This window comes from Manis javanica, chromosome 4, assembly GCF_040802235.1.
Source record: "Manis javanica isolate MJ-LG chromosome 4, MJ_LKY, whole genome shotgun sequence".
NCBI lineage: Eukaryota > Metazoa > Chordata > Mammalia > Pholidota > Manidae > Manis > Manis javanica.
Genome location: NC_133159.1, coordinates 43,729,099 through 43,756,723, shown reverse-complemented (window position 1 = coordinate 43,756,723; position 27,625 = coordinate 43,729,099). Strand labels below are relative to the sequence as shown.

Genomic DNA, 27,625 nt, shown 5'->3' with positions numbered 1-27,625 from the left:
TCAATGCCTTTAGAAATTTCTATGAAAGGTGACCAAGTGTTTTTCAAAAGAGCTCCCCCTCTGTGATAAATGCCAGGTAGTGACTGAGCCTGCAGCCCCAGGGAGAGAGAAAAAAGCCTGGCTTGGAGTTGAAGAACATTGAAGAGAGGGTGGGAGGCTCCCCGAGGCCCACAGGGCCTGCTAGCAGCAGCAGGCACGAAGATGGGCATCTCTTTAGAGCCGGGCAGATGGTGTTCACCTGCTCGGGACACGCTCCCTGACGCTGGGGCCCTTGGAGTTGTGGGATAATAACAGACAGCTGCCAGCTCAGAACGAGGTCTGTGGGCATTCAAAAGCTTGGACGTGTGCAGGGGGAAGGAGGCGGCTCAAGGCCTCCTCACCCGCCTCAGCTTGCCTTTTGTTTTGATATTTGTGCCCCCCACCCCCATCAATGTCCAAGCAACAAGAGTGTTTTAATAGAGGACAGTTCTGTTTTGGAAGTGACAAGAAAGTGCCTTGTCGAGTGTGACCTGGCCTCTCCTTTGTTCCAGCCCCCCCTGCTTTGTGTACGGGTTTCCCCGCCTGCAGTGGGTTTTGTTCTAAGGGCAAAGGAGTTGGACATGGATTTCGTGTGTTCCTGGGGTTTTCTTTTTCCTTTTCTGGCAGTGGCTAAGGCTTTTGGTTATTTCTGAGTACGGGGCAGTTGGGGAGTCAGGGATTTTCTGGGCCACTTGTGTGATGGCAGTAGTAGTGAGGAGCAGAGAAGCCAATTCTGCAGCTGCCCGAGGCTTCTCAGCTCACTGTGTGCATGCGTAAGGGACAAATAATTTCTCACACGGCAGGCAGCTTCAAATCCTAATAGGAATGTCTCCCCGAATATCAGTCAAACACAAGACCCACTGCTTTGAGAACCAGCTTCATTTCCCTCCTCTTGCTGCACAGAGAAGGATGCCGATGTCTCCCTCATTGTCCGGTTACTGCGTTGTCACTAACTTCTACACCGGCTGTTGGTTTGAACTGGCATGTGTTGGCACCATCGGGTCTCACTAGGCTTCTTGCAGAATTGCATATTGTTTGGGGATGGCTCTGTTTGATGGGGTCTGATAGAAACTTTATAAGCTCCCTCAAGGCAGAGCTCCTCACTCCTTCAGGCCAAGACCAGAGGGCAAGTTTGCCAAGCAAATAAATGGTATTAAGATGTGGAAGGTTATACAAAACCTGCTTGTTGATAATCCTATGCTGCTCAAAATCAGCGTTCTGTTCGCTTACAGGCACTGTGTGTGCTGTTGACAAATGGGCCGTGATCAGTCACTAGAGCTGTATTATGTGTATGCCTCATATAGTTCATCAACAGTGTGCTGTAACTTTGTTACAGCAGTAAATCAGACCAGTGTTTCATCTCCTGTCCTGAATTACTCCAATCAGTGAGATTTTTCTTGTACAAGGCCTTGGCATAAATTGCCTTTTTCTTAGGTATTCTGAATTTTCAGAACTGACCTAGGAATGAATCCCTGCCCTTCTGATGAGTGGCCTAGCCTACTTTTATTTGTTATTTTAATTATTGATGAGCAGCTCTGGTGAGGGATTGGGGAGTTACTTGTTTGGAGAGGGGGAGGTGTGCTTTAAAACTGTTACCTAATTTATTCTATGCACACTAGGAATTCAAAGATAAATTCAGACCCAATCTCTGCAGGACCCAGGCCAGGGTAAGCCAGGCTCAGAGAAGCGGGAAGAGGTTGGTTCTCCAGGACCAGGGGAAATGCGGTATGGGTATAAAAATTGGTAGAGGCAGTGCTGTGAGAGCTGGTTTGGGAATGGACATTGGGTGTTCACTGGGCAGCCAGGATGGTGGGGAAGCTGTTTCTTTTAAAGGAAGCGGTGTGCCCTCATCCTGGCATCAAAAGAGCAGGAGGAGAATACAACAGGAGTGGAGTGTAAGGTGTCCTGAGGTAGCAGGGCCTGGGTGGCCTGTTGAAGCGTGGGCTTCAGTCATCCTGGGGGCTGTGGGGACAGAGAGTGGCTGGAATCCTCTGAGTCTTCATTGTTTCACCATCAGAATCCTGAGGTTGAGTGCCAAGGTAAGCATCGGTGGAAAAGGCTGCTTTGCTGTGGAAAGAGCCCAGGTCAGGCAGCTGCCAGCTCTGCCAGCTACCGCTGTGTGACTCTCGGTGCTCTAAGCCTCTGTTCCTACTCCGCGAAGTGGATTTTATAACATATTTATGCCTTGGCGTTGGTGTGAAGGTAGATAAAGAGACATGATTGTAATAAAGTGCTCAGCACCAAGTAAACGTGTGCTGTCATTGCCATCCTCATAGCGACACTAGCAGCAATAGGGCCCAAGAAGACAGGGTGCTGGCCCCGCTCCACCCAGTCAGCATCTTTCCCATTCATCCCACGGGTAACCCAGGCAAGGAGTGAACATGGCTTCAGGTGAGGCCACACCGTGGCCATGGCTTTTTTACCTCTGTTATACAGTCTGGTTTCAAATAACCTGATGTTTGCCAATAATGAGTGTCCCGGTGTCCTGGCCTGAAACTCTATGCCTCTCTGGACTTGTAGCTTTTCCCCTGTCCTTCAGTGGATGTGCTCTGTGACACCTGGCTGACACCAGCTGGGGCTTATCTCACCAAGGTGTGCATTACCGTGTTCCTCCCACTCTTTCCCTTGGCAAGTGGGCACTCTCCACTCCCTCCTTGCGAAGGCCCTCTGGGTTCTCTGCAGGCAAGACATTTGTCCTCTTGGGGGTGGTGTGGAGGGGGCTGGCTTGTTAGTCCAGGAGGAGGAATAAGAAAGGAACCCTGGAGCTGCCAGCCCAGGTAGAAGGGTGCCAAGAGTTGAGGACATGGTGGGAGCAGGGAACATATTCAAGTAGGGCGATCTGGGAAGGACCACTGAGGAACGTGGCATTTCCACTGGACTTTGCAGGTTAGACTGTTGGCATGAGCAAGGAAGGGGGGGGCGGTATCTTAGCAGAAGACAGAATAGATGGAAGATAAGAAACAGCTAGTAGGAGGGGTGCTGGGCTTGGAGAAGAGCCCACTAGACTGAGAACCAGGTAGTAATGACCCTCTTTGAGGTCTAAAACCAAGTGAGTTTCTTTCTGCCTCTGGTGCATCTTTCATAAGAAGATCCAAACTTGAACCGCCTTACTGTTTCTTTTTTTCTCCCGATTGCCCAGCCTGGCAGAGGAAGCCATTGGCCTCTAGCTTGAAGCTTTCTTCCACTTATTTTTTATTAAGGTGTCATTGATACACACTCTTATGAAGGCTTCACAAGAAAAACAATGTGGTTATTACATTCACCCTTATTATAGAGTCCCACCCATACACCCCATTGCTGTCACTGTCCATCAGTGTAGTAATATGCCACAGAGTCCCTGTTTGTCTTCTCTGAGCTACAGTGTCTTCCCCATGACACCCCACACACCATGTGCACCCATCATGATACCCCACAATTCCTTTTTCCCTCCCTCCCCCACCTGCCCTTCCCCACCCCTCCCCTTTCATAACCACTAGTCCTTCTTGGAGTCTGTGAGTCTGCTGCTATTTTGTTCCGTCAGTTTTGCTTTGTTTTTATACTCCAGAAATGAGGGAAATCATTTGGTATTTGTCTTTCTCTGCCTGACATATTTCACTGAGCATAATACCCTCTGTCTCCATCCATGTTGTTGCAAATGGTAGGATTTATTTATTTCTATGGCTAAATAGTATTCCTTTGTGTATATGTACCACATCTTCTTCATCCATTCATCTACTGATGGACCCTTAGGTTGCTTCCATATCTTGGCTATTGTAAATAGTGCTGCAGTAAACATAGGGGTTCATATGTCTTTTTGAATCTGAGAAGTTGTTTTCTTTGGGTAAATTCCTAGGAGTGGAATTCCTGGGTCAAATGGTATTTCTATTTTGAGTTTTTTGAGGAACCTCCGTATTGCTTTCTATAATGGTTGAACTAATTTACATTCCCACCAGCAGTGTAGGAGGGTTCCCCTTTTTCTGCATCCTTGCCAGCTTTTGTTGTTCCTAGTCTTTTCTGTGTTGGCCATCCTAACTGGTGTGAGGTGATATCTCATTGTGGTTTTAATTTGCATTTCTCTGATAATCAGTGATGTGAAGCATCTTTTCATGTCCCTGTTGGCCATCTGAATTTCTTCTTTGGAGAAGTGTCTGTTCATATCATCCACCCATTTTTTAATAGGGTTATTTGCTTTTTGGGTGTTGAGGTATGTGATTTCTTTATGTATTTTGGATGTTGGATATGTCATTTACAAATATCCTATACTGTAGGATGCCTTTTTGTTCTCCTGATGGTGTCTTTTGCTGTACAGAAGCTTTTTAGCTTGATGTAGTCCCATTTGTTCATTTTTCCTTTTGTTTCCCTTGCATGAGGACATGCGTTCAGGAAAAAGTTCTCATGTTTATATTCAAGAGATTTTTTTGCTTATGTTTTCTTCTAAGAGTTTTATGGTTTCATGACTTTCATTCAGGTCTTTGGTCCATTTTGAGTTTACTTTTGTGCATAGGGTGAGAATAATTCAGTTTCATTCTCTTGTATGTAGCTGTCCAGTTTTGCCAACACCAGTTGTTGAAGAGGCTGTCATTTCACCATTGCATATCCATGGCTCCTTTATCATATATTAATTGACCATATATGCTTGGGTTTGTATCTGGGCTCTCTAGTCTGTTCCATTGGTCTATAGATCTGTTCTTATGCCAGTATCAAATTATCTTGATTACTGTGGCTTTGTAGTAGAGCTTGAAGTCAGAGAGTATAATCCACTCCCCTCCTGCTTTATTCTTCCTTCTCAGGATTGCTTTGAGTATTTGTCGTCTTTTGTGGTTCCATACGAACTTTCTTCCACTTTTAAGAATGTTCTGTGTCCCTGCGATTGCTCACCAAGGTGCTCTCTGCCATTGTAACTGGATCTCATTTGCTGTTCCTCATCCCTGACATCTGACAACAGAAAATGTACTTACCAAGTGCCTATTATGTGCTGCCCAATGTGGTAGCACATGTTGTGTCCTCACTGACTAGGCAAGGCAGGCCTTTGGGGGACCAGTGACACTGGGCAGAGAAGGGCCTGGGACTGTGTTGTGTAATCCACATCTTCTGAATCTCTTGATTCCTTGTAAGGACCCTGAAGAGTAAGACAGTGGTTCCCTTCCTACTCAGTTAACAAAGAGCCTGAAGTCTCTCAGCTTGCAAATGTCAAAGCTGGAATTTCTTACCCAGCCATGGTCCCCCTGCCGTACCTCCTGCCAGACATTGGCCCTGGTCTCTGCCCAGCCTCTGTTAGCCAGGTGTGCTGGAGTGAGAGTGCTCCAGTAGGAGCAGCATCGGGTCCCATGTACTGTCACTGCTTCACAGTAGTGGTAGTGCTATGGGTTTTTCTGGGGTGGCCTTTGCAGTGGACCAAGGCTCATCTTACCGGAGGATAGATGAGAGGCCCTTGGACCAGGCCCAGTTCTACGAGTGAGGACTGGTCTGCTCTCTGACAGCATCCCCAGGTTCAAACCCCAGCCTTGCACCAACAGAATTCCCTAGCAGAAAATCCTGGGGTCTGGCTCCAGTGACACCTCTGGACTCTGCTCTTCCGCCCCTGCCTGTGGCTGCCCCCCTGTGCCGCCACCCCCAGCCTGTGCATGCAGCCTGTGCGCACACTGGGCCTTCTGCCTGGAATGACCTGTTCTAAAGCCCTACCTGCTGCTTCCATTGCCCACTCCTGCTTCCTACATCCCCATTTAGCCTCACCTGGCCAGCCCCTTCCTCTGAAAGATCTCTTCAGCACTCCCAGGTGAGATCAGCCATGTGCCCACAAAAATGTCTGTTGCCCAGTTGGAATGAGTGTTTCCTGGTCCTCGGGGAGACTTACTCTGGAGCTCTTTGACTTAGGAAATTGAGCCATTGCTGCTATATTCTGGAAGGCACCTGAGGGTGGGTGACTAGTTCTAGGCCACTAGAGTCACACAGTCATTGTTCCCAGGTCCCTTATTGTGTGTGGGGAACACTTTTGCTTCCTGTCCCTCCTAACAGAACCCCCAGATCAGAGTCTGCCCTGCTTTCCACATCTTCTGTCATTTGGCATCAACATACCTGAGCCAGGCTTCCACCAGTTATAGTCAGATCTCAGCCCTGCCCACCTGCCCTGCAGGGCTCAGGGCTTCCCGCCCTCCACCTTGGCTCCACACCTCCCCTTACCTGAAGTGCCACCTTCTGGTGCTCCTGTTCTATATCCTGCCCGTCAATCATCTGGCAGACAGACGGCATGGAGGCAATGCTGTCCCATAGAAATAGAATGTGAGCCACACATGCCATCTTAAATTTCCTTGTAGCCCCATAAAAAAAGTAAAAAGGAGCAGGTGGAATTTACTTGAATAGTCTATTTAATCATAAACAAATATGTTCTGAATATTATTTAAGATGTAGTGAATATAAAAATCATTAATGTGTTATTTTATGTATTTTTTTCCATACTAAATCTTTGAGACCTGGTCCATATTTTATACATCTCAGTGTGAGCTGCCCACATTTCAAGTACTCAGTAGCCCCTTGGGGTGGAGATTCCATGCTGGACTGTGTGGGTGTGGACACTTAAGAGCAGGACATCTGTACAGTGGTGGACCTGTTTTATGTTGTTTCTTGACTCTGCCATTTATTGTCATTGTGGCCTCGGGATGGTGACTTCCCCACCCTGAGCTTATCTGCAAAGTCATGTGCCCTTACCTCAAGGGGTTGTTGTAAGGATTAAATGAGATGATGCATGCAAGGGCTCAGCACAGTGCCCAACATGTAGTGTGGGTGATTGTTTTTGTTGAAATGATGAATCCTGAGCCACTGTCAGGGGCTGGCTGGGTGCCAGGGCCTGTCCCCTGCTCCTTGGCCCCTGGGCTGACCATCCAAGTGGTCAATATCAAGCTGCCTGAGCAAGGGTCGTAAGTGACAGAGGGATTATTAGCAAGCTTAGCTAGGGTAGGGCCTAGCAGGTGCAACAAGGAAGGAATGGTAATCAGGAGAGGCTTCCTGGGGGAAGCACCCCCCCACCCCAAACTCAGCTCAGGTCCCTTGGCCTCCAGAGCCCTCTGTGACAACACCGGCATCCTGGTGACTCCCGTTTGCTAACGCTTTGTCCCATGTAATTAGTGTGGTGTGCCTCGCTCTTGTCTCTAATTGTGTTGTACAGCGTGTACTTTATTATATCAGGGTATAATGCTGTGAGCCTGGCAGCTCTCTTGTTCACTAATTGTTTCACGTGTCTGTCTCGTCAGCCCTTCCAGATTACCCACTCCTTCTGAGCAGCAGGCACTTCTTCAGTGCCTTTTGTCTCCCCTGCCAGGGCAGGCTGGGCATCAGGACCTAGGTTCGAGGCCTGCATCTGCCACCCCGACTTGCTTTGTGGCCATAAACAAGTCACTGTCCCTCCTTTTAACAAACGAGCAGGGCGATGCCGGTAATTTTTAGCCCCCGTTCAGCCCTGATGTTCTCTGATTTAGCTGTTGTCCCACCATGGGTTAGTCGTAAGTTTCTCAGAGTGGTGAATGGTCATTCCTTTGCTCAGCAGGTATTCATGGAGCACCCGCAGAGTGCCAGGTACTGGGGAGATAGTGATGAATGAGATAGGATTTCTGCCCTCAGTGTGCTTAAGGTTTAGAGAAGGGAGCTCATATTAAGGAATCAAATAGACTTGATTGGAGTTGGGCTGTACATTCATCCAGTGAGTGTTTATACTCAGCTGCACCCTGTGCTAAGCACTGGGGGTGCTGCAGTGAGAGGCACAGTTGCCCCTGCCCTCACCATTACCGGCTGGAGGGGAAGGAAACACCACACACGTGAAGGGGGATGTCACCATGCCCCTTGGGAGTACACTGAGGGAGAGTAGGGCCACTGGGCCGGGGAGGGTCAGGGTGGGGGGGCCTCTTAGGGGTGTGTTGTCCCCCACCTGGAGTCCTAAGGGTCATGGTGTCCAGAGGGGAGCTGCAGACTTGGGGCCTGCCTCCTTCCCGGCTGTGGAAGTGTGGTAAGGCTGGGGTGTCTGTGCTCCTGCTCCTGCAGATATGATGTAGGGGAGGCTCTGGGAGGCCTCTAAACGCAAACCAGAAGAAGGTGGTGCCCGCGGGTGCCTGGGAGCAGAGGGCGGCCCCAGAGCACTTGGCTGGGTCACCCATTATAATGATAACACTGTGGTGAAGGCCCCGAACCGGGTGGCAGCGGGCAGGGGCTGCTGGCTTCCCATCTGCTCAGCCTCTCTCGGCTCTGAATGGATTAGTTCTGTTTGGGTTGCAGCTTACTGTTGCATGTGTTTTTCGCCCCCCTCCCGTTAGCTCTCTCTCCCTGGCCTGAGCGCCTGCTCAGGAGCAGCCTGGGTCCTGGCATGGGAGGGAGGATTGTGAAGTGGCCGTTATCCAAACAAGAAAGGGAATAATTGGAGTTTGTATTCTTCGGGGCCTCTATGGAAACCAGGATGTGGCTGGGGTAGGTGGGGTGTCAAGGCCTCAGTAAAGTGAGAAGGTGGGGTGCAGCTGTAGACCCTGGGCTATAGTATGGTCTCTGTGAGAGGCCCCACCGGGTACAGTGGGCCACTAGGTAAGTAGGTGCTGTGAGACCACAGTCAGTGTGCGGGTGGTAGTGTATTCTTGCAGATGGGATGTCTGGATGGGCACATTCATTCCTCCCAAATGATCCTGATGGTGCTTCTGTGACAGGAAACTCTTGGCAGGGAATTACTGTGATGGGCAGTGTGATGTGGTGAAAGACTCTGTGTGGGCTTGCTGTGACCTCACCATGTAACTTCTCTCTGAGCCTCAGTCTTCCAGGGATGTTGATTTCTATCTTGAAAGGTTGTTGAGAGGGGGAGGTAGGCAAAGTGTGTAAGAGAGCCAGTGCCACCTTTTGGGCAGAGAAAGTATGCAGTGGAGCCTAAGAGCGCCCACCTCTTAGTGCACCCCAGGCACTTGGGGCATTTGGGATGTTGGGAGTGCCTGTGGACACCTGCTGGATTTCTCACTGGGGACTCAGGGAGCTCCTGCAAGTAAAGCAGACAGTGGGAAACCAATGTTGCCATTACCTCCTCTTTGAATGAAAAGGGCATGGTCCATCACTCCTGTTGGCCTGCCCTCAGTACCCACTACCAGCCCTGCCCGGGAATGGACATCCTGGAGAGAGAGGGGTTGGGGAAGGTAGGGTAAGCAGCCACAGTGTCAGCCTCTCAGAGTTGACATTCTAGCTTAGAATCAAAATTTCACATATGTGGAACAATTAGAGAAAAATAGCAGATGGTGTCTGATCAGATGTCAGCGCTCTGTGAAGCCGTCCCAGACTGCCCCGCCCCTGCGGCAGAAAGAACCCTTCCTTTCTCTAGGGTTGTGGGGCTGGGTGCAGGCCTGTGTCAAACTGTGCATTGCATTGGTTTATAATTGATCATTTGTATCGTTAACTGTGTAAAAGCAAATGTGTGTTGAATGCCTCCACAGGCCAGGTCCCGGCCTTGGTGTTCCCTCCTGTCCTCACGAAGCCCCTGCTGTGGGCACTGGAGCCGATAGTATCCACATGGGACTCCCAGGCTGGCATGTGCTCTCCCTTCTGCTGGGCTCCTAAGCCTCCAGCCAGCTCTTCCTGTGCTGCCTCTGGGCCTTCCATGTTCCTGTCTCTTGGGTGTTTGCATCTTGTAGACGTCTGCTGAGTTTGGTCTTGCTGTAGGAGCTTTTGGCCAATCAGAGGGAGTCGATGAAGACTTCAGTCCTGCGCTGCTCACCAACTATGTGGTGTGGACATTCCCTTATCCTCCTTGGGCCTTAATTTTCTTGACTTTAAAAAGAAAGAAGATTGGACTAAACAATGTCACTGGTATCAGTGCTGAGACTTGATGTTTCTTTTGGAAATGCATTGGGTATGCAGGATCCTTAGCTGGGCCCTGAAGATGCCTGAGAGATGTCTGCCTTCTGGGATATCATGGTCTAGGGGCAAAGACAGACATAGCAGATGCTGATGGTGCTGCAGGGACCCAGTTGTTGGGTGCCCCAAGGGAAGCCTAGATTGACTTTGCCCAGAAGGCCTTCTGGTCATGGTGACATTTTGTGTGGGCTCTCAAAAAGAAAAAAGAAGTAGAAGTTGGTGACTGAGAGGAGAGAATGTGATGAAAGCATTCCAGCCTAAGGGAAGAGCCTGTATAAATGCTTGGGAGCTTGAAAAGGTGTGTTGTGTTGGGGACGGAGGGCTTGGAACTGGAACTGTGAAGGGCCCTGCAAAGTCCACTTGCAGCAAGGAGCAGAGGGGCTGTCGAAGTCATGAGCTTGTGCAGTTAGTGGCCCAGTTAGGTCTGTTTGGAGAAAGGGTAGGGACGAGGGGAGGACTCAGACAGATAAACCAGTGAGGGGGTGGCTGGTGCAGTGGGCCAGGAGTGAGGACCAAGTCCAGATGGAGACTGGAGAAACTGGGCACTAGGGTATCGGTGTGGGAGCCCAGAGTGTGGGGCCAGCGCATTGCGAGCTAGTGTGACTGGGAGGATTGCTCACACCCCTTTGGCCCTCAGACATTTTCCTACTAATTTGGTGCCCTTGTGCCAAAGAGGGTAGGCTTAGAGGTGGTCATAAACAGCTTAGATTTGCTGAGGGCATTTTTTTAAAAGCCACCTTTATCCAAAGTACCCAAAGAGCAAAATTGTGGTGGAATAAGAGGCACCCTGGCCAGGATCTGGGCATGTTTGTCTGCTACTGTGGGCCTTTGTTTCCCCTTTGGTGAAATGGCAGAGGGCAGGGGAGACAGACATCAGACCAATGCCTGAGGGGTGCTAGCCCATCCCATGACTGCTGCTTTGTTTCTAGGGGTTTGAGGGTCACACAGGGCAGGATGGCTCCATTCTTGGCAAGTAGAGTGGAAAATGCCAGTGTCTTAAAGCAAGTCCCAGAGGGTATATGTGCTCAGCTAACCATGCCCCCAGACATCCCTCCTGGACAGGGCATCTGTGCTAGCCCAGCTTGGAACCTGCACAGAGGACCGTCCCTGTTAAATGTTAATAATAAACAACCTTCAGCGGGACTGAACTTCCAACACAGTCTGTGTATTTGTCGCCTGGGCATGTTTGTGTCTCCTTGCCTGTCCTGACCCAGCGTGGCACCTCAAACAGAGCAGAGGGAGAGAGAGAGAGAGTGTATGTGTGTGTTTGCTACTTTGGAGCCATTGCAGAATTTCTCACCACTGCCAAGTTATTTCCTTGGGATATATTTAGAGGGAGGGGAGATGATTGAATATTGGGTGACGTGTATTAGCACAGAGATGTTTGCACATGTTGACCATGGTATTTTCAGAGCTGATGTCCAGGAGGACATCACACCCTTCCTCACACCCTTGTCAGGTCAAGATCGTGGGGTGTACCTCCTCTCAGGGGGTGGAAGGAGTGAGGGAAAGGGTGGGTGGTAGGACAAGCTTTCTCTTCCAAAGATGCAGAGCATTTGGACCTCAGACCACACCCCTCTGCCTTCCCCTTTTTGAATTCCATTTGAATGAAGTAGGGGTAGAGCCTCAAAAAGAAGCAGGGGCAGGGTGGCATGGCACAGAGGCTGCAAGTCCTGCACCCTGCCCAGAAGGGAGCCATCTCCTGGGGTGAGGTGGACTCTATTATTGCACCTGGGGAAGATAAGAAATAACATTACTTGGTGGTTTGTATCTACTGAAAGTCTGGGGACAGCACCGGCTCCCCAGTGTGGATAGGCAGGTCTGGCCCTGCACTGTAAACACTGCCTCCCACCTCCTGCCCTCCTGCCCTCCTGCCCTCCTGCCCCCTTTGAGGTATGCCCCCTCTTCTTTCAGTCTGAGTTAGTGCCATCCACATGGCAGCCGGGCATGGTAGGGCAGAGAGTGGTCCTCTTGGGCCTCCCCAGACCTAATCAGCTTACTGTGGGGCAGGGCAGTGCTCTTCTGTTATTAAATTCAGAGGCACGGTCTGCATGATGGAGGCAGCTTTAATGAGATTAGAAAGCTTAGCTGAGAGGCCAATTAAATCTGGGCCTACCTGTTTGGGCGGGCTGTCTAAGCCCTGACCTGCATCCAGAGGCTTCCTGCAGGCCTCCTGGGAGCCCATCTGGGGAGAGTGAGAAGAGGAGGCCTGCCTATCTGGCCAGCCATCTCTGGACCTGGGGTCTGTCTCCAGACAGAGGTGGCACCCAGGAGGGAGCTGCTGGAGCATCTGATCTAGGTGCCCCGACAGCCGGATCCTTGCAGCCTTCCTGCAGCCTGGGGAGGGTGGGTAGCTGGTTGCTGCAGAGCCTCCAGGTGAGGCGCAGCCAGCAGGGCCTGACTCCTGGCTCAGTGCCTTTGTCACTGTGGCATCCCCCTTTCTTCCCAGTCCCCTTTGTGGTCCAGGGTCAGGAGATGCTGTTGACCTTCTGTTCACACCCCTTTGTGTGTGTTTCTTTATTTGAGTTTCATACCCTTGTGTGAGGTGGACGAAGCAGGGAACGGTGACTTCCCGTTTTACAGGTGGGCAAGTTAAGGTTGAAGAGGCCTGCCCCCAACTGGTGCCAGAGTCAGAGGGCCCTATTGTAGGGTTATGGTCTTTTCTTTCCACGACTGAAGTCTTCTTTCTGGTTCCCACTGGAGGGGGCAAGGGTGGGTATGTGGGTCTGTGGTGACTGGACCCACTGGGAAGGAACGTGACCTTGTGAAGACACTTCATCATTATTATCCTCACCAGCAAGATAGGTCAGATATGAAACAAAGGAGTGGAGTCACCACCCCAAAGGTTGCTGGGGGGATTGAGTGAGCTCAGAACCTCCTCGGTGCCTTTGCAAGTGGGGACTTGTTTGTGTTCCTGGGATGCAGTGCCGGCAAGCTTTGGGAGAAGGGATGGGAGTGCTCTCGGGTGAGCACCTCATGGCTAGTGACCCCAGAACGTGGGCCTTCCTCCTTGGAGAGAAGGCAGAGAGGAGGCTTTACAAGGAGTGCCATTCAATAAGTATTTACTGGGTACCTGATGGGTATGGCCAGGCACCTTTCTGGGGAGGCAGCAGAAACTTTACTTTCACAACCTCAGGGAGGGCTTATTATCTAGTTCTGTCGGTGGGAACACCAAGCATAGACATCTGGGAAGACCGAGGTGCCAGACCTTTCTCCCTTGACCCAGGTCTGTGGGCTGGAGGTCACATCTATAACCGAGGGGCTGTGGGACTCCTTCATGTTCTAAGGTTCTAGATTCAAAGTTTCTGAAGGCCCATGGATTACTCAAATCTAATGAAAAACTCCTGTCCTAAGTGGCGATGACCCAGGCCATGGCCTCAAATAGAATTAGAAAAAATAGAAGAAAAACGGACTGGTTTAGAGCAGATTTTCAGCAGAGGGAGCAGTGTGGTCATCCATCAAGGATGGTCCTGCAATGTCTATGTGCCTTGTAAGTTTCAAGCTACGAGCAAAACCAAGATTCAAATTCAGGTCTTTCCCAAGGTTTCCATGCTTTTCTCCTCCAACGATTGCTTGAGGAAACATGGAAACCTTTGGAAAGTAAGGCCTCTGTTTGTTCTGTTTGACACCTGAGTTTGTGAAAGTATGTTCTGTTCTTAATGTAACATCTTTATACAGGAGAGAAATAAGGAAGAAATTTCCCAGAAGAGCCAGGTGTAGCTTTATCCAAAAGCTTTTTCACAGCCCCCAGTCATTTGATGGTGATTGATTATTAGACATAGTAAATATTTGGATTCTGCTTTTTGGAACCAGCAGTCCTGTAGGGAGATAGATAGCCTTTGTTCATATAATAAGGCCAAGTAGAAAACTATAGAAGGGTCACAGATAGAGTTTCATGTGGACTAGGAAGATGGAGAAATCATCCTGTGTAGTGCCCAGGGCAGCCTGAGGGATGGACCGGAATGGCAGAAACCAGCAGGGACGGGGGCCTTCCAGCTGGAGGGGATGCCATGTGCAGAGGCTTGGGACCAGCGAGTGTTCCTTGTGGCTGAAGCTCAGGGCACAAGAAAAGAGTTAGGTTGGAACAGGAGGAAGAGAGAGGCTGAGATCACACAGCCTTTCCGTTATCTCCTTGTTGGCTTTAACTCTCATGCCAAGCCTAACAGAGGTACTGGGGAGGGGAGGCATCTTGAGCCTGCCTTTCTGAATTAGTCAGGCAGCTAGGGAGTTGAAGCTCCTGCCCTAGGTCCAGTGCTTGGTCTGCTTTAGCACCACAGCCCTTGGTTAGCAGTTTGTTGGTATTGAACATTTAATTGGATGCCTCATGAGAAGGTTGCAGGTGGAAACAGGTGTTCTGATACTGAGTTCTAGCCCATGAACTGACTTAGGGACTTACTGCTCGCTCTGAACTGGGAAGCAGGGACATTTGAGCTGGGCAATGATGGATGACTAGGAATTCTGTAGGTAGCTAAGTGGAAAGTGATGGGGGAGCTTGTCAAGAAGAAAAAAGTAAAAAGTAGCCCAGTGTCCCCAGGAGTGGTTTGGGGCTGGAGCCTTTCCCAGGACATGGTAAACACAAGGAGGGGGCAGAGCAGGGGTGCAGCCAAAGGTGCTTGTGGATTGAGAGCCTGGTCTCTGCCCTCCCCCTTCTCTCTGCCCTTCTCAAGTTCTCATTTCATGTCAAGTGAGGGATTGAAGCAAGGAGGAGGAGGACACCACATTCCTCCGGAGTGAGTTCAGGGCTTGCTCTGTGGCTTGTTTCTGATTCCAAGAACCACATCTCTTGTAAACCTGTGGTTTGGAGGGTCTAACTGTGAAGGGCAGGCCTCAGACCAGCAGAGGATTCCTCTGTCTGTATGGTACATTATCTGGGACACAGAGGAAGATGTCTCAAGGTGGGACTACTGCAGTGCTGGCCTCCTCAGCTTCCACCCAGTTCAAGGGGTGGCACTTCCCACCTCTCCCTGTCCCCAAGCCCCAAAAGTCATAGGCAGGTTCTCTTGGACCCTTTAAGAAGCCTATGGAAAACATGGCTTCTTGGGCCAATGGAGCAGACATCTATCTTCAGGGGGGCCAAGAAGCAGGGCATCCGACCTCTGAGAACAAGTAGCAGGCTTTGCCTTGAAGGTGGAAGGAAAGCTTGGCCATGAGGGTCAGGTGAGGCAGCTAGATCTTAGCAGCTCAAAGACCACTGGAACCCCCTCACTGCACCCAGCCCCCTGGGCCAGGCTTCACTTCCTACCAAAGTGAGAATGACAGTGAGAGTTCAGTTCCTTGAGGCACCCCACTCCCTCTCATTGCCTTTGTCCTTCTCGGAAGTACAAATGCTTTGCCCAGACATTAGCTTAGGCTGTCTTGAGAGGAGGGTATAACCGTGATCCTGTTTTACTGACCTGACCACTGACTCTAGCAAAGTGGCCTGCCAACCTCTTTTGCCAGCAAGGGCTGAGCAGCACCAGCACCCAAGTTTTCTGAACACCCAGAGCTCGGGTTTTACAAATGAAGGGAACAGCGTGTGGTCATGGTGAGGCATGTGTGCATGTGTGTGTGGTGGTTGGTTTGTTTGGAGGGAAGGCAGTAGTTGCATGGATTGTAGCCAAATGGTAAATTGGAAGGTGACTGAGTTAGCTAGTCACAGAATTTTACCTTGTATATATGCTGACTGTTCTTGAAAAGCAGGATCTGTAAGACCTTTATTCACCCAAGAATATTTACTGAGCCAGCACCTACTCTGTGCTATGCCCACCATTCCTGCCCCTACACCAGGGAAGACAGGTGGCTAATTTAATAGGGAATTAACAGTCTGATGTGACAAGTGCTGTGACGAGGAACACACATAAAGGACGAAGATGTATCACTTGAGGAGAAAGTGGAGGAGAGGGTTCCGGAGAGAGGAACCAGCCTGAGCAAAGGGTAGTTAGGCACATTTATCAAGTAAATATGGTGAAAGAAAGGCCTTTGTAAGCTGGAGAGTACTAAATATATCTAAGTAATACTAGGTTATTCTTTTTCTAATGGGACCTTAAGAATGTATAATTTATTGGACGCTCATGAAGGTGTCTAAAAGACCTTCCTTTGTGCTTTCAATACCATGTGGACTGATGGAGGGCACAAGGGGTGGACCACCTCCACAGGAAATCCTGAGTCTATTTCAGAAGCCCAGTTTGGGTCAGGATTCTCTGTAGATAAACTCCCTTCCCCCGCAGAAGCCTCTGACCAGTCAGGCCTTCTCTGGTCCTTCTGGCCCAGCTCCTGGCCCCACCCCTTTAGCAGGTTGTTCCCTAAGATCCTAAAGGGTGTGTGTGTTTCTGGATGCTCTGGACCCATTCTTGGGAGATGCTAACATAAAGCCTTGTCTAATGTGCCTGGTAGACACCCAGAATATCTGTGGACCTCTTTGTGGGGAGCTCTGAGGAGACAGGCCCGCCTTGCCCTGTAATGCCCCCACCAGACCTCAGCAGGCCGCAGACTGAGCTCTGAAGGGCTGAAGCAGACCTACCTCTTAGCTCATCTTCATCCCTTTTGGAGCAAATGAAACAGCCGACCACCCTCCAAGGGCCTCCTCTGAAAATTTACCAGGGTGGGCTCTGTTCTAGAATGCTGCTGAGCGGATGGGGGTGTGATGTGTCTTTGAGGGACTGATTTCTGTGATCACAGAATTTGTACCAACCAAACTATCTGTGTTTGGTTCCCTAGGGACAGTAAGTACCAGAGCTATTACCTTTCCGGCCTCAGAGACAAGAGACAGACATGTGTACGTACACACATGCACACACACACAGAATCTGTTACCTTATAGTCCTGTTGGAGAGGGTATGACATTTCTGTAAAATGACCGCTCTAGTCCCCTCATCTGAACACCACTCCCTCGTGTTTGCTCAGAACCCTGGGGATTGGGAGCAGGGCAGGGGGGGCCTGGCCTAATCCTGGAAAGGCTTCCTGGACCTGCTGCAGTTAGGCTGGAGGGCAGGTGAGGCAGCAGGGGAAGCCGTGGGGAGGGCTGGCTCCCAGCTCCAGGCCATCCACAGGAGGAAGGGGGCAGGGTTACTCATGTTGGCTCCACTGCCAGCCCATCTCTAAGCTAGGGAGGTGGAAGGGGCTGAGCTCTGCCATCTCCTCCATGTAGCTGCAGGGCTCACCCACCTTAACCTGCTTGTTTTGTAAATGAGGCATCTGGGACTCTGAGAAGGAGGGATTGCCCTGCTCTTGTTCACCTGGTCAGTTTTTCTTGAGGTTATCATTTAGGCCGAGTTGCAGTACCCTGGGTGTTAGCTAAAGAATTTGGTGGAGGGGAAGAAATGTAAACTTTGAAGTCAGGCAGACCTAGGTTCGAATCCCAGGACCACCACTTCCTGGCCTGCTGTGTAACTGTGGGCAGGGCAGCTCTCTGGGCTTCAGTTTCCTTCTCTGTAGTACAAGGACTGTGATGCTATTTATCACCTAGGGCTATTGAGAGGCTCATATAAGAGGGCCAGGCATTTGGAGTCACTTATTACTGTGCTACCACTCCTGTGGGTAGTGCAGGGCCTCCTGGAGGGTGTGCCCCCTCTGGAGTAGAGCCCTGGTTGGGGGCCTCTCCATGGTGACCTGGAGGGCCGAGATGCAGATCCAGCTGTTGTAACCCATCTGGCAAGAGGCCAGTGGAGGCTTCCTTCCCACTCACACTCAGTTACTTTGCTGCTGACTGTGCCTGCAAAGTGCCTAGGAGCCTACCACCAGGGGCCTCCGGACAATGTTCTCCACCTTCTATATCTTTGGCAGCACTGATGTCTGGGCAGGAGGCATGCTGGCAACCGGATTTCAGGCAGGAAAGCCAGCTACGCTGTCCCCCATCTGACAGCTGGGTGTGGAGTGCTGCCCAAGTGGACTTTCTAAGTGCCCAGCTTCTTGTGGCGTTGTTTGGTCCAATTTCCTTTGCGTTGTGACCTACATCATTCTTTATTTGCTAAATCCTCTGAGCAGGCAACAGTAATAAATCAATTAATGATTCCGATGAATCGTTTAATGGCTGACAAAATAACACTAAAGCCAACAGCTTGCATCTCTCTCCAGAAGTACCAAAGGACGCTGGTTGACTGGGGTGGGGGACGAAACAGAGACTGTTAGCTAAATTAGTGCAATTAGTGCATGCTTCAAAGGCTTAGGTGGCATCTGCTCAGCTCTGAGCTCATGTGTCAGTCGTGCAAACCACAGCAGTGAGCTGCTCGCCAGCTTCTCTCCTGACCCGCAGATAGGGCTTGAGGATTCCCAGTGCCTTCATTTATACACCCCTCCCTGGCTGAGCGTAAACTTCCTTGGCTTTGCCTAGGGGACTCTGGTGAACTTTAAGACTGTGCCCATTCATCCTGTCACAACAGAGGATGAGTGAAGGGAAAGTGACTCTGGCCCCACTAAATTTGGTGCCAGCTGAGCAAAGTGTGAGTTGTCATTCTTGAAAGATGTTCTGAGGGCCATGCCTTTAATGATTTCTTTTAAACTTACAAAAAAAAAAGTTTGTAGAAGCAGGCAGTTTTTTTGTTCTTTGCACACCTTAGTCCTGGCGGGATTAAGTTGTCATTGGAACTGAGCATGTGTGTGGGTCCACGCCAGGGAATTTTCCACTTTGCAGAAGCAACTGGCAGTGTTCTTGTTAAGGAGCTGTCACTGGCCTACCATGACATGTTTGCGGTTGTAAGTAGCTTCTTTAAGACAGTAGTGTGTGTGTGTGTGTGTGTTTTGCTAATGGTGTAAACCAGGGCCCTGAAGCTCATCTCTCTTTACGAAGGAATCAGTGTTGTGCAAATACCGTGCTGTTGATCCACTCGGCACTGTTCATTTGCAGGGACACCTCTAGCCTCTAATCTCCCCTGTCCTGCGTGTGCATGCCTAGGGCTCGTGCCCTGTGCTGTGCAACTCTGCCAGGGAGGTGTTTGCACATGGAGGAGAGTACCCTGGCCGGCATCCACGGTATAACCAGGTATTAATTACATGGGGCTCCACCTCTTACACAAATGGTGCTTTTGATCCAATTCTCAAAAGAAGTAGTTGCTTCCTGGGATGGGTGGGCAGGGCCTGTGTGATGGGGTCTCAGCCTTTCCAGTACAGGGAATCCAGTTCCTCTCTCTTTTGGAAATGTCCTGACTGGTGGCTTGCTTTCATCTTAAAAAAAAAATTATATTTTTCTAATTAGAGAGAGGCCACTCCTAAGAAGATTGGCTTCTGTTGAACAGAGGAAATTGTCTTCGGCAGCCCTAACCCACTTTCATTCCCTGGTCTGCTGGTTGTTCATGGTGTCATAAATGTAAGCATGTCTGTCATTGGACTGGTGCTGTGTCACTGGCTCAGGGGCTTCTGTTTGTCAAGCAGCTATGTCTGCCCGAGCCTCTTACCCGAGAGTCATATTTAAGTTGCCCACATCACCACAAAGGGTGGAGGACTCCTCTCCTTTATGTTCGTGGTGAAGGGCTCCGAAAGGTAAAGTGAGGTGCCTGAGTACCCTGGCTCCTGAGGAACTGAAGGGCTGGGCCTCGCACCCAGACCTCTGGCCAGGTGGCCATCTTTAAGCATCAGTTTTAAGACACAGCTCAGAGCTGGGCTCTGGCTTCAGCATATCTGGGCTTGACTTCCAGTTCTGCCATTCTAAGCTGTGTGACCGTGGACAAGTCCCTTGATGTATGGGAGCCTCTGTTTTCTCATCTCCTGGGTTATTGGGAGTGGGGAGAGAAACTGGACAAGCTGCAGTAGGGATAGCTGGGCGAGCTAGGTCTGTAGTGGCAGCCTTCTCATATGGGATGGGCGCCAGCTCCCCTCCTGTGGACAAACCCCACCCCACCTCCAAAATCAGAGAGGGAATGGAGCTCCGAGAGGGCGGTGGCCTGGCAGGATTTGTGCTCTGAAGAAGAGGCTGTCAGCGGGCCTGGTTCTGGGGAGGGTTAAGATGACAGCAGTAATCCCTCAGCTCTGTATCACCTCCTGCGTCTTCGGGGCCTGCCATACTTTAAGGCCCTGGCTTGAGTGCTACCTCTTCCTTAAAGCCTCCCTGATCCCCCTAATCCCCACCTCACAGCGCCTGCCCTGGGAACCTTCCACATCCCTCAGGTCTCTGCTGCCGCAACTCAGTTCATCCTCTAGACCTCGAGGGCAGAGCCAAGGCCCTCACATCCCGGGAGGCCCAGGAGCGAGTATTTGTTGAACGTGTCCTACGTGTGTTCAGAGCACTCAAAACCTTTCAATGCTCTCCACCTACCTTGTTTCTCCTCCTGTTCCCAGGATAAGTGACCAGTGAGGTTCAACAGACACTTCAGCAGGACCTTGCATTCCTACACACACCCCACACACCTTAGTGAGGCCAGCTCAGCAAAATATTTGCTGGAAGGAGCACAGGTAGGTCAGTCTTCTTAGGAAAGAAAGAGTAGAACATGTAGCTGACCCCAGTTGCAGAGAATGCATATGCTTATCTTACATCTCTAAGGATTTGTCCATTATTTTCATGAATGTCAAAAAGCACACAGAACTCCTGTTGAGGACTGCAGGATTGGTGGGGGAACTGTTTTGGGGAACTTTTTGGACTCAAGGTCAGAGGTGGTGGGACAAGAAGACTCAAGTTAGAGCCACTTAGGATTACACGTATCTGTGTGCCTCAGTTTCAGTAAACAGAACCTACTCCTTCCCAAAGATGTTGGAGTGAATGGTAGGTACCCCCTTCCCTCTCTGCTGGTCTCTGGGATCAGGATAGAAAGGCAGTTGCTTCGCTCTGCATCCCTTCTCTGTGTTCCTGCATTCATCCTCCCACCCAGGAGACAAACATGAGGTGGGGACTTTCCGGGGAGAAGCTCTAGTGTCCAAACAGCCCTCACTTGGGTCTAATAGCCTAGCGGTGGTAGGTTGGAGCTTTTCTGCCTGCACGTGACCTGTTTTCAGGTTACTTAGATGAGCACTAAGTGTGACACCCACCTTTTTGTCGAAGCAGCAGGATCTGTCACCTTGTTTGGATCTGAGCAGAAGCCCAGGGGCAGGAAGGCCTGCCCAGCTCACACAATGGGTAGTTACCCACCAGAGCTGGCACCCTGCTCCCGGCACCTGCAGTCCAGGGCTCTTCTCTCCTAAGAATTCCCAGGAAATACCAGGCAGTTGTAGGTGATGTGGCTCTCCCTTTTAGCAGGAGGGAAACTGAGGCTGAGATGATCAGCCTGGCTCTTGATGTGTTGGAGTGGAGATCAAGCCCACATATTCTGATCCACAGTGTGCTTTTGCCGTGTCCTGCCGGTGAGCCACCCCAGGTTAACGCAGCCCACCACTCACTGAGGCAGCTCACTCTCTCAGGTACTCACATCTGGAGAAGCTCTTTGTAGTTGAGAACATCTACTGCTGGACCCAGGCCCATCCCTTGGCTCTGGGAGAGCACAGCCTCTCCTCCTTCCACATGACGGCCCTCTGGCTATTTAGAGGCAGAGATCCTGTGTCACTCCCATGTGTCATCCACACCTATTTTTAACACAAGCTGGTTCTGTCTCTTCACATAGCAAAAGCTCTGTTTTCCCCAAGCTGTGGAATTAGAGCTCTGTTCTCCAAAACCGATCTCTTCTGTGGTCTGTGCATACAACCAAGAGGCGTCTTTCTGTGTGCCTTTCCCTTTTTTCACCCACTCCACTCAGCCTCGGCCTTTCCATCTGGGAGATGCCCTCCGTTCTCCCCATTCTCTTATCTACATCTTCATTTTGCCAGTGCTTCTAGAATTCCCCATAGGAAACTTGGCGCAGAGGGACCCAGAAACTCCGGCGTTCTGCACTGAATGCCGAGCCTGTGTCTCAGTGATACCAGTGCAAGCGTCCCTCCTTCCCCAGACGCGTGCCTTGCTCAGAGGCTTTGTCTCTCACTCACCCTCCTTGTGTGGTCAATGCAGGAGGGCCCTGGCTCCCTGAAGTGACCTCCATTCCCAGCTTTAAGCACCCAGATGCACGCCACGTACCCCTGGCATCCTGGGTGTCTGACCATGTGGTCTTCACTGAGTTTCTGTCAAGGAAGGCTTGACTTGGAGGGTTTGCCTGTGGGCCCTGCACTGCTACACGCTGAGGCCTGAGCAGGGGTGGGGCGAGGGGGGCGGGGCTTGGCAGAACAAAGTTCCCTTCTGCAGCTTGTAAATCAGTCAGGAGGGCTTGGCCAACCTGGCAGGAGTCCCACCACTCACTCTGAGCCTTGGCCTCTATTCAGTGTTCCAGGAGCTTCATGTACATAGAACTATTTTTAAAAGCAAGTACAAATGGGGTGGAGGGGGTCCCATGCTAGTTGGTGAGTGGGGATAACCGGGTTTTTGGTGTAAAGCTGGCAGATGATACCTTGTAGGGAACATTCCCCCAGACCCTCACTTCTTGAAGGAAGCAAGAACACTTGTCACCTACCATGAGATACTAGATACTAGGAGATACAAGATGGGAGGCTCCTGGGAGCATGTCTCTTCGTTCCTCTAGACTGATGCTGCTGTTCCTGGAGCCTCGGAGGACTTCTTGCTACAGAGCAAGGAAAGGGCCCAGAACCACACCCAGGACTCGCCAGGTCCGTTTGTTTGTGGGGCCTTGGGTATGCTGGTTGTGGAGTGGTTGGCTTGCAGTGGTGCATCGGGGTGCTTGGGGTGTGGTGGGATTCTCAGAGGTCTCGGGCCATTCTGCTGCTCAGAACTCTTCTCTGTTGCCTGGAGCAGAAAGCCCACATCCCTTAGCACAGCTTTCAAGGCTCCTCCCAGTCACTCAGATTGTGGGGCTCTGGGTTCAAACCCTGCTCCTCCACCAGGGGAAAGTGGGGAGAGAATGTATTTGTTCTGTGGCATGGGAGGTGTTCAGGTATTCGCTTGCAATTGGAAACCAGATTTGGACAGCAAGGGATGCCTGTTGTTGGAGGGGCCTGTGCCTCCAGCATGTGAATTGGGCTGAGGGACTGCAGTGACTCTCAAGCCCCGGTGGTTGTGTGACCACCTTGGGATCATAAAGAAACCTTACTCTTTAAAAGGGAGTGGGATCAGTCCTCTTTGGAAGTTTCCCGGCAGTGGGGGAAAAAAAAACATTTGCAGGGAATTTTTGGAGCTTTAGTCAGTCGTCTGAAGGCACCTCACACTTTTTAGGTTGACTGTACCTCAGAGGCCTAGAGGAGGCAGCTGGCTGGAGTGGGCCACACCACCCTGTGCCAGGCCTGTTTTCTATTTAGAAAAGAATTTTAATTCGTTTTATGAAACTGTATGAATCACCAAACTCCGTGCCCGATTTGATTCTGCTTTTTGCAGTTCATATATGTATGGATACATGTTGTGGGGAGAGCTCAGATGTCATCTGCTGTTACCTGCAGACTGTTAACAAATAGGTTTCTGGGTGGCTTCTAATCTTTGATCTCTGTTCTATAATGAACAGAGAAGAGTTAAAATTCAGAGCCCTCAGAAAAGAGGACGACGCTATTCATGCAGGAGCTGCTGTTCCCAGTCTCTGTGCCCCGCCCCCACCCCTGCCTGGCATGGGTGCCCAGGCCGGGGAAAGCAGCTTGGAGGAAGGCCCCGGAGGCCATCTCCTCTGACCCCTCCCTTGGGAATGCGGGGCAAACCGAGGCCAGAGTGAGAAGGGACTTGTCCATGGGCTCCCAGCTAGGACCTGAGCCCACGTGGGGGGGCTCTGGCCTCTGAGTCCAGCGCTCTTTCCTCCCCTACTCCGGTGGGAGAGCTCTACCCCAGGCCTCTACCGCACTGCCAGGCAGTAGGGCAGTAGGCCTCACTGAATGTCAGGGGGCTTCCATTAGGCTTATGTGTTTTTGGAAACCGCGGGGAGAGGCCGATTCCTAACAATCCAGAAAGGCCGGGCTCCAGATGGCCAGGTTCGAGCAGGTCTTTGAATTATAAAACTCATAATCATTTATTGAACACCTGCTGTATGCCTCACATTGCGCTGGGTTTTCTTAGAGGTGGGTAAAACAGCTCCTTCCGTGGAGGTGGAGAATGGGGCCAGTGGTGGATTGTAGCTGGGGGTGGGGGGCAGGGCTGGGGTTGGCTTAAGTTTTGTGAACAATTATTGCTTAACTCTTTGTCACCCTATAACACCAGTTGCTGCTTTTTATTCTTCATACTATAATTCTGGGTCATTATTTTGCTTAATTTTGCTGCTTTAAGTGATAACTCACCTCAGCTTCCTGCTACCTTAGTCACTGCTAACATGACCTTCCTTTCATTGGAGGGCAGCAAAAATCATCCTCCACCCAGATGTCAGAGAAGTACACCATCCATTTACTAGAACCATGGTTACCACGGCCCTGACATTCAAAGACCACAGACTCTCCCACCCCCACTTCCTAGAACCATTGACTCACTCTTGATTTCTTAGGAAAACGAGATCTTAGAGTGAAGGACCTTTGTAAGTCATGCCCCTAGGTTCAAGTTTTCATTTAAGTTTTCAAAAAAAATTTATAAGATATCCTTGCATTATATACTTAGAGTATAGAGAGTTGTTCTATGTCACTAAGAAAAAAAGGTCAAGTACCCAAATAGCAAGGGCATGAATGTTTTACCATAAGAGTAGATTTACAAATGGCTGGTGTAAACTATTTCAAAAGGCAGTGGTTCCAAAATTAAGTCAAAATACCAAAGAAATGCCATTTTGTAACAACCAAGTTGTTAGCAAACACATCATGCCTATCCATTAAATTGGTTAAATAATACCTTTATATAGTATTAGGTGTATTTAAAGATCATGTTTTCTTTGACCATTTAATGGGGGAGTGGGTAAAGTGCTCATGACATTATTTTAAAAGATGCAGTGACTAATTTTTACTTTGCTGTGTTCTATAATAGGGAAGTGCTTTATACTAAATGATAAATGCTAATTTAAAGAATCTAAATGGTAAAGCTTCCAGATCTTTAAAAACAAAGCATTGCTCTGAGCTGAAGGCTCTGATAGAGAAGGTCTGGACTCTATGAGGAGGACAGATGGAAAAGGCTCATTGTCAGCCTGCTCTTCACATGGGTATTTCCCCATCTGTAAAGTGGGGGTGCTGTGTCTTTATCAGAGGCCAGCCGGGGTTCAGGGAGGGATGGCGTGAAAACACCCAAGCACGTAGCCCCTGCCATCCACGCCACGAGGGCTGGCCTCCTCCAGATCCTTCTTGGCCCCAGTCAGGACTCTGTCCTGCTCTCTCTTCAGCATCCAGGAACATGTCAGCGCCACGTTTGTTGAATAAAACATTTAGTCAGTGCAAGAGACAGTTTTGGTTTTCTCAGATTCGTCGCTCCTTCCCACCCTCTGATCATGCTTGCTGGACAGCACACCCTGCTTGACTGGTGGGCGTGAACAAAGAATAATTGGAGAAAGATCGTGTCCTGGGAGGGCACCTTTGTTTTGTAAAGATGTCAGTGTCCTCCAAATTTTTGAATGCATAGGAACTTCTTTTTTTTTTTTAGTAGGGAGGTGACTTTTATAAATGATCTGAGGTTTGGACGGCTAAGAAGATAAAAATAAGAAAATTGCCATTAAAGATTTGAAGGAGGTAATAAAATACCTTGTAAAGCTCTGATCATCACACTGGAATGATAGAGACATAGCACAGACTTAAATGCTCAGAAACAGACCAGAGCTTTTGAAAGAATTTTGTCATTGATTACAAATGAGTTGATTGGGAAGATCGTACTTAGGCAGTTCAGTGTTTGAGGAGTGAAGTCCATATTTACTAAAATAAGCTGCTGAAGGGTTAAAGTGTTAAACAAAACCGATTTCTGAAAGAGTTTGAAGAAAATACAAGTGTTTACCTTGTCCTGATTTTTTTTTCCTTAAACTTTTCTGCTCCTGCTGCTTACAGCGTAATTGTTGGCTATAAATCATGAAAAGTTGCATTTTTGCAGAACCACCAACCACAAGCAAACAGTGCAGCTAATGGACAACCTGGCATGTCCCCAAGGCGGCCCTCATCCCAGACAGTGCTGGGCTGGGGGCTTCTCCTAAGTGGGGCTATGGCCTCAAACCTGGAGAGGTGGGAAGACCTAACCTGTGGTGTTTGGCGATGTTTGTAACATATTATAGGACAGTTGGCAGAATCACTGAGTACAGAGAGGGTTGCTTTTCTATAGGCAGAATCATTTTGAAATGATGGGCAGGAATGGGCAGTCCAACCCTGGCCCCTTCTCTTTACCTGGGGTCTATTAAAACAGCCACTACATGGCCATACTGAGTTCTCCTTGCTTCCAGATTGCTGAGCTTTCCTGGTTTGCAAACACAGCCTGTCCTGTCAGTCAGTCCTCCACAACCCTGACAAGCAGGCAGGACGATAGCAATCACCCCCTTTTACTGGAAACTTAACGTTGAATGGCCAAATGGCTTGCCCATGGTCATCCCTTGCTAGTAAAGGCAGTATCGCTTGAACCCAGATGTGTTGGTTCCCAGTGGTATCTGTTCATCTTGTGCACACGGTGTATTCATGGAATTCACTCTTTCCTTCCATCAAAATTGCAAGTTATTTTGATGGTTCCTATTTTCTGGCTGAGGAAAGCGAAGCAGAAGTGACTTCTTTACAGTGGTGATGATGGCAGACTGCATCTGTAAGAGAAGAAGAGGCTTCCTACTTCCTGACCTAGGGAGTTCACTTTTGTTCCAGAGAACCAGTCAGACTCGCGGGAGATGATTGGTGATTCAGTTTCACATTCTCAGTCCTGGGGTTTGGAGGTGGCTTCCTGCAGGAGGAACAACTGGGAGGTTTAGAATCAGAGGGGAGGAGCAGGGTACAGGCCCAGGTGAGGCAGTCAGGCCTGTGACTTCCTGAGCAGGCTCACCCTGTGAGCACGGGGCCAGGCACAGACACACTGGCCACATGAACAGGTGGGACACAGATTGCCTGGAGGAGGGCCAGACTGGGAAGGGCAGCATCTGTTCACCCCTGGGAGACATTTGTTGAGGCAGATGTACCAGGTAAATGCTGGAATAGCAGCATTTAAAAAGAAAAATAATGACAGCGCCCCCCCCTCTCCCCCCCCCCCCCCCCGTGCCCCATCCAGTGGCCCACCTCACCTCCTATAGTGCCCAAGAGCTTAATGGGGCCCAGAGCGTGTCTGCCCTACTTTACCCTCTCCAGGGACATTTCCCAGTTGAGCTGTCTGTTTATTCATTAAGTCACGGATATGTATCGATCTTCCGCTCGGTACAATACACCAGCCTCTTGGAGAGGGCACATACGTTTATACAGCACCTCTCTGCCCTGAAGGCACTTCGTAAGGCAGCCAGTTGGGCAAGGCAGGGCGTCCTTACATCGGTAACAGTGGCTGCATGTTGGCCCCCCTCTACTGCTCTGCAGTGCACGTGCACAGTGGTGGGTGTTGTTCTCCCATTTTAGAGATAAGGAAATAGAGGCTCAGAGAGTTCATCACTTGCCAAGTAAGTGACAGATACCACCTAGGAAGGTGGTATTTGAGGAGGGTCTGTGGACGTGGGTGGACAGAGAGATTCAGGGGCCAGGGTCCCAAACTCTGTGTCTCATTGTGAGCATGGCTTCTGACTCTCCACCTTCTTGTGTCCACAGAGCGCAGCAGCCGCCCCGAGCCCCGTGCTTGGCAACATTCCCCCCAACGATGGGATGCCAGGAGGCCCCATCCCACCGGGTTTCTTTCAGGTATGTGCTGGGCTTGGTCCTGCGCTCCTTTCACTCCAGGCCAGGCCCAGGCAGGCAGGAGGGAGGGAGAGAGAAGTAAGCAGTAGCTCAGTTTGCCATGGTCTAAATACGGTTGCTTTGTGCTGGTTCAAACCCTTCCCTTCCCATCCCTTTCTGC

At 50.1% G+C, this 27,625-nt stretch overlaps 1 protein-coding gene across 6 annotated transcripts in view; it reads left to right on the top strand.

Annotated features, from left to right (window-relative positions):
• Positions 1-27,625, top strand: part of SSBP3 (single stranded DNA binding protein 3) — a 156,486-nt gene that overhangs the window by 82,647 nt on the left and 46,214 nt on the right. For all 6 annotated transcript variants that reach the window (XM_037021897.2, XM_037021891.2, XM_037021898.2 and 3 more), the window contains exon 5: positions 27,379-27,468. In XM_037021897.2, coding sequence (XP_036877792.1) covers positions 27,379-27,468 — 90 coding nt within the window. The remainder of the gene's footprint in view (positions 1-27,378; positions 27,469-27,625) is intronic.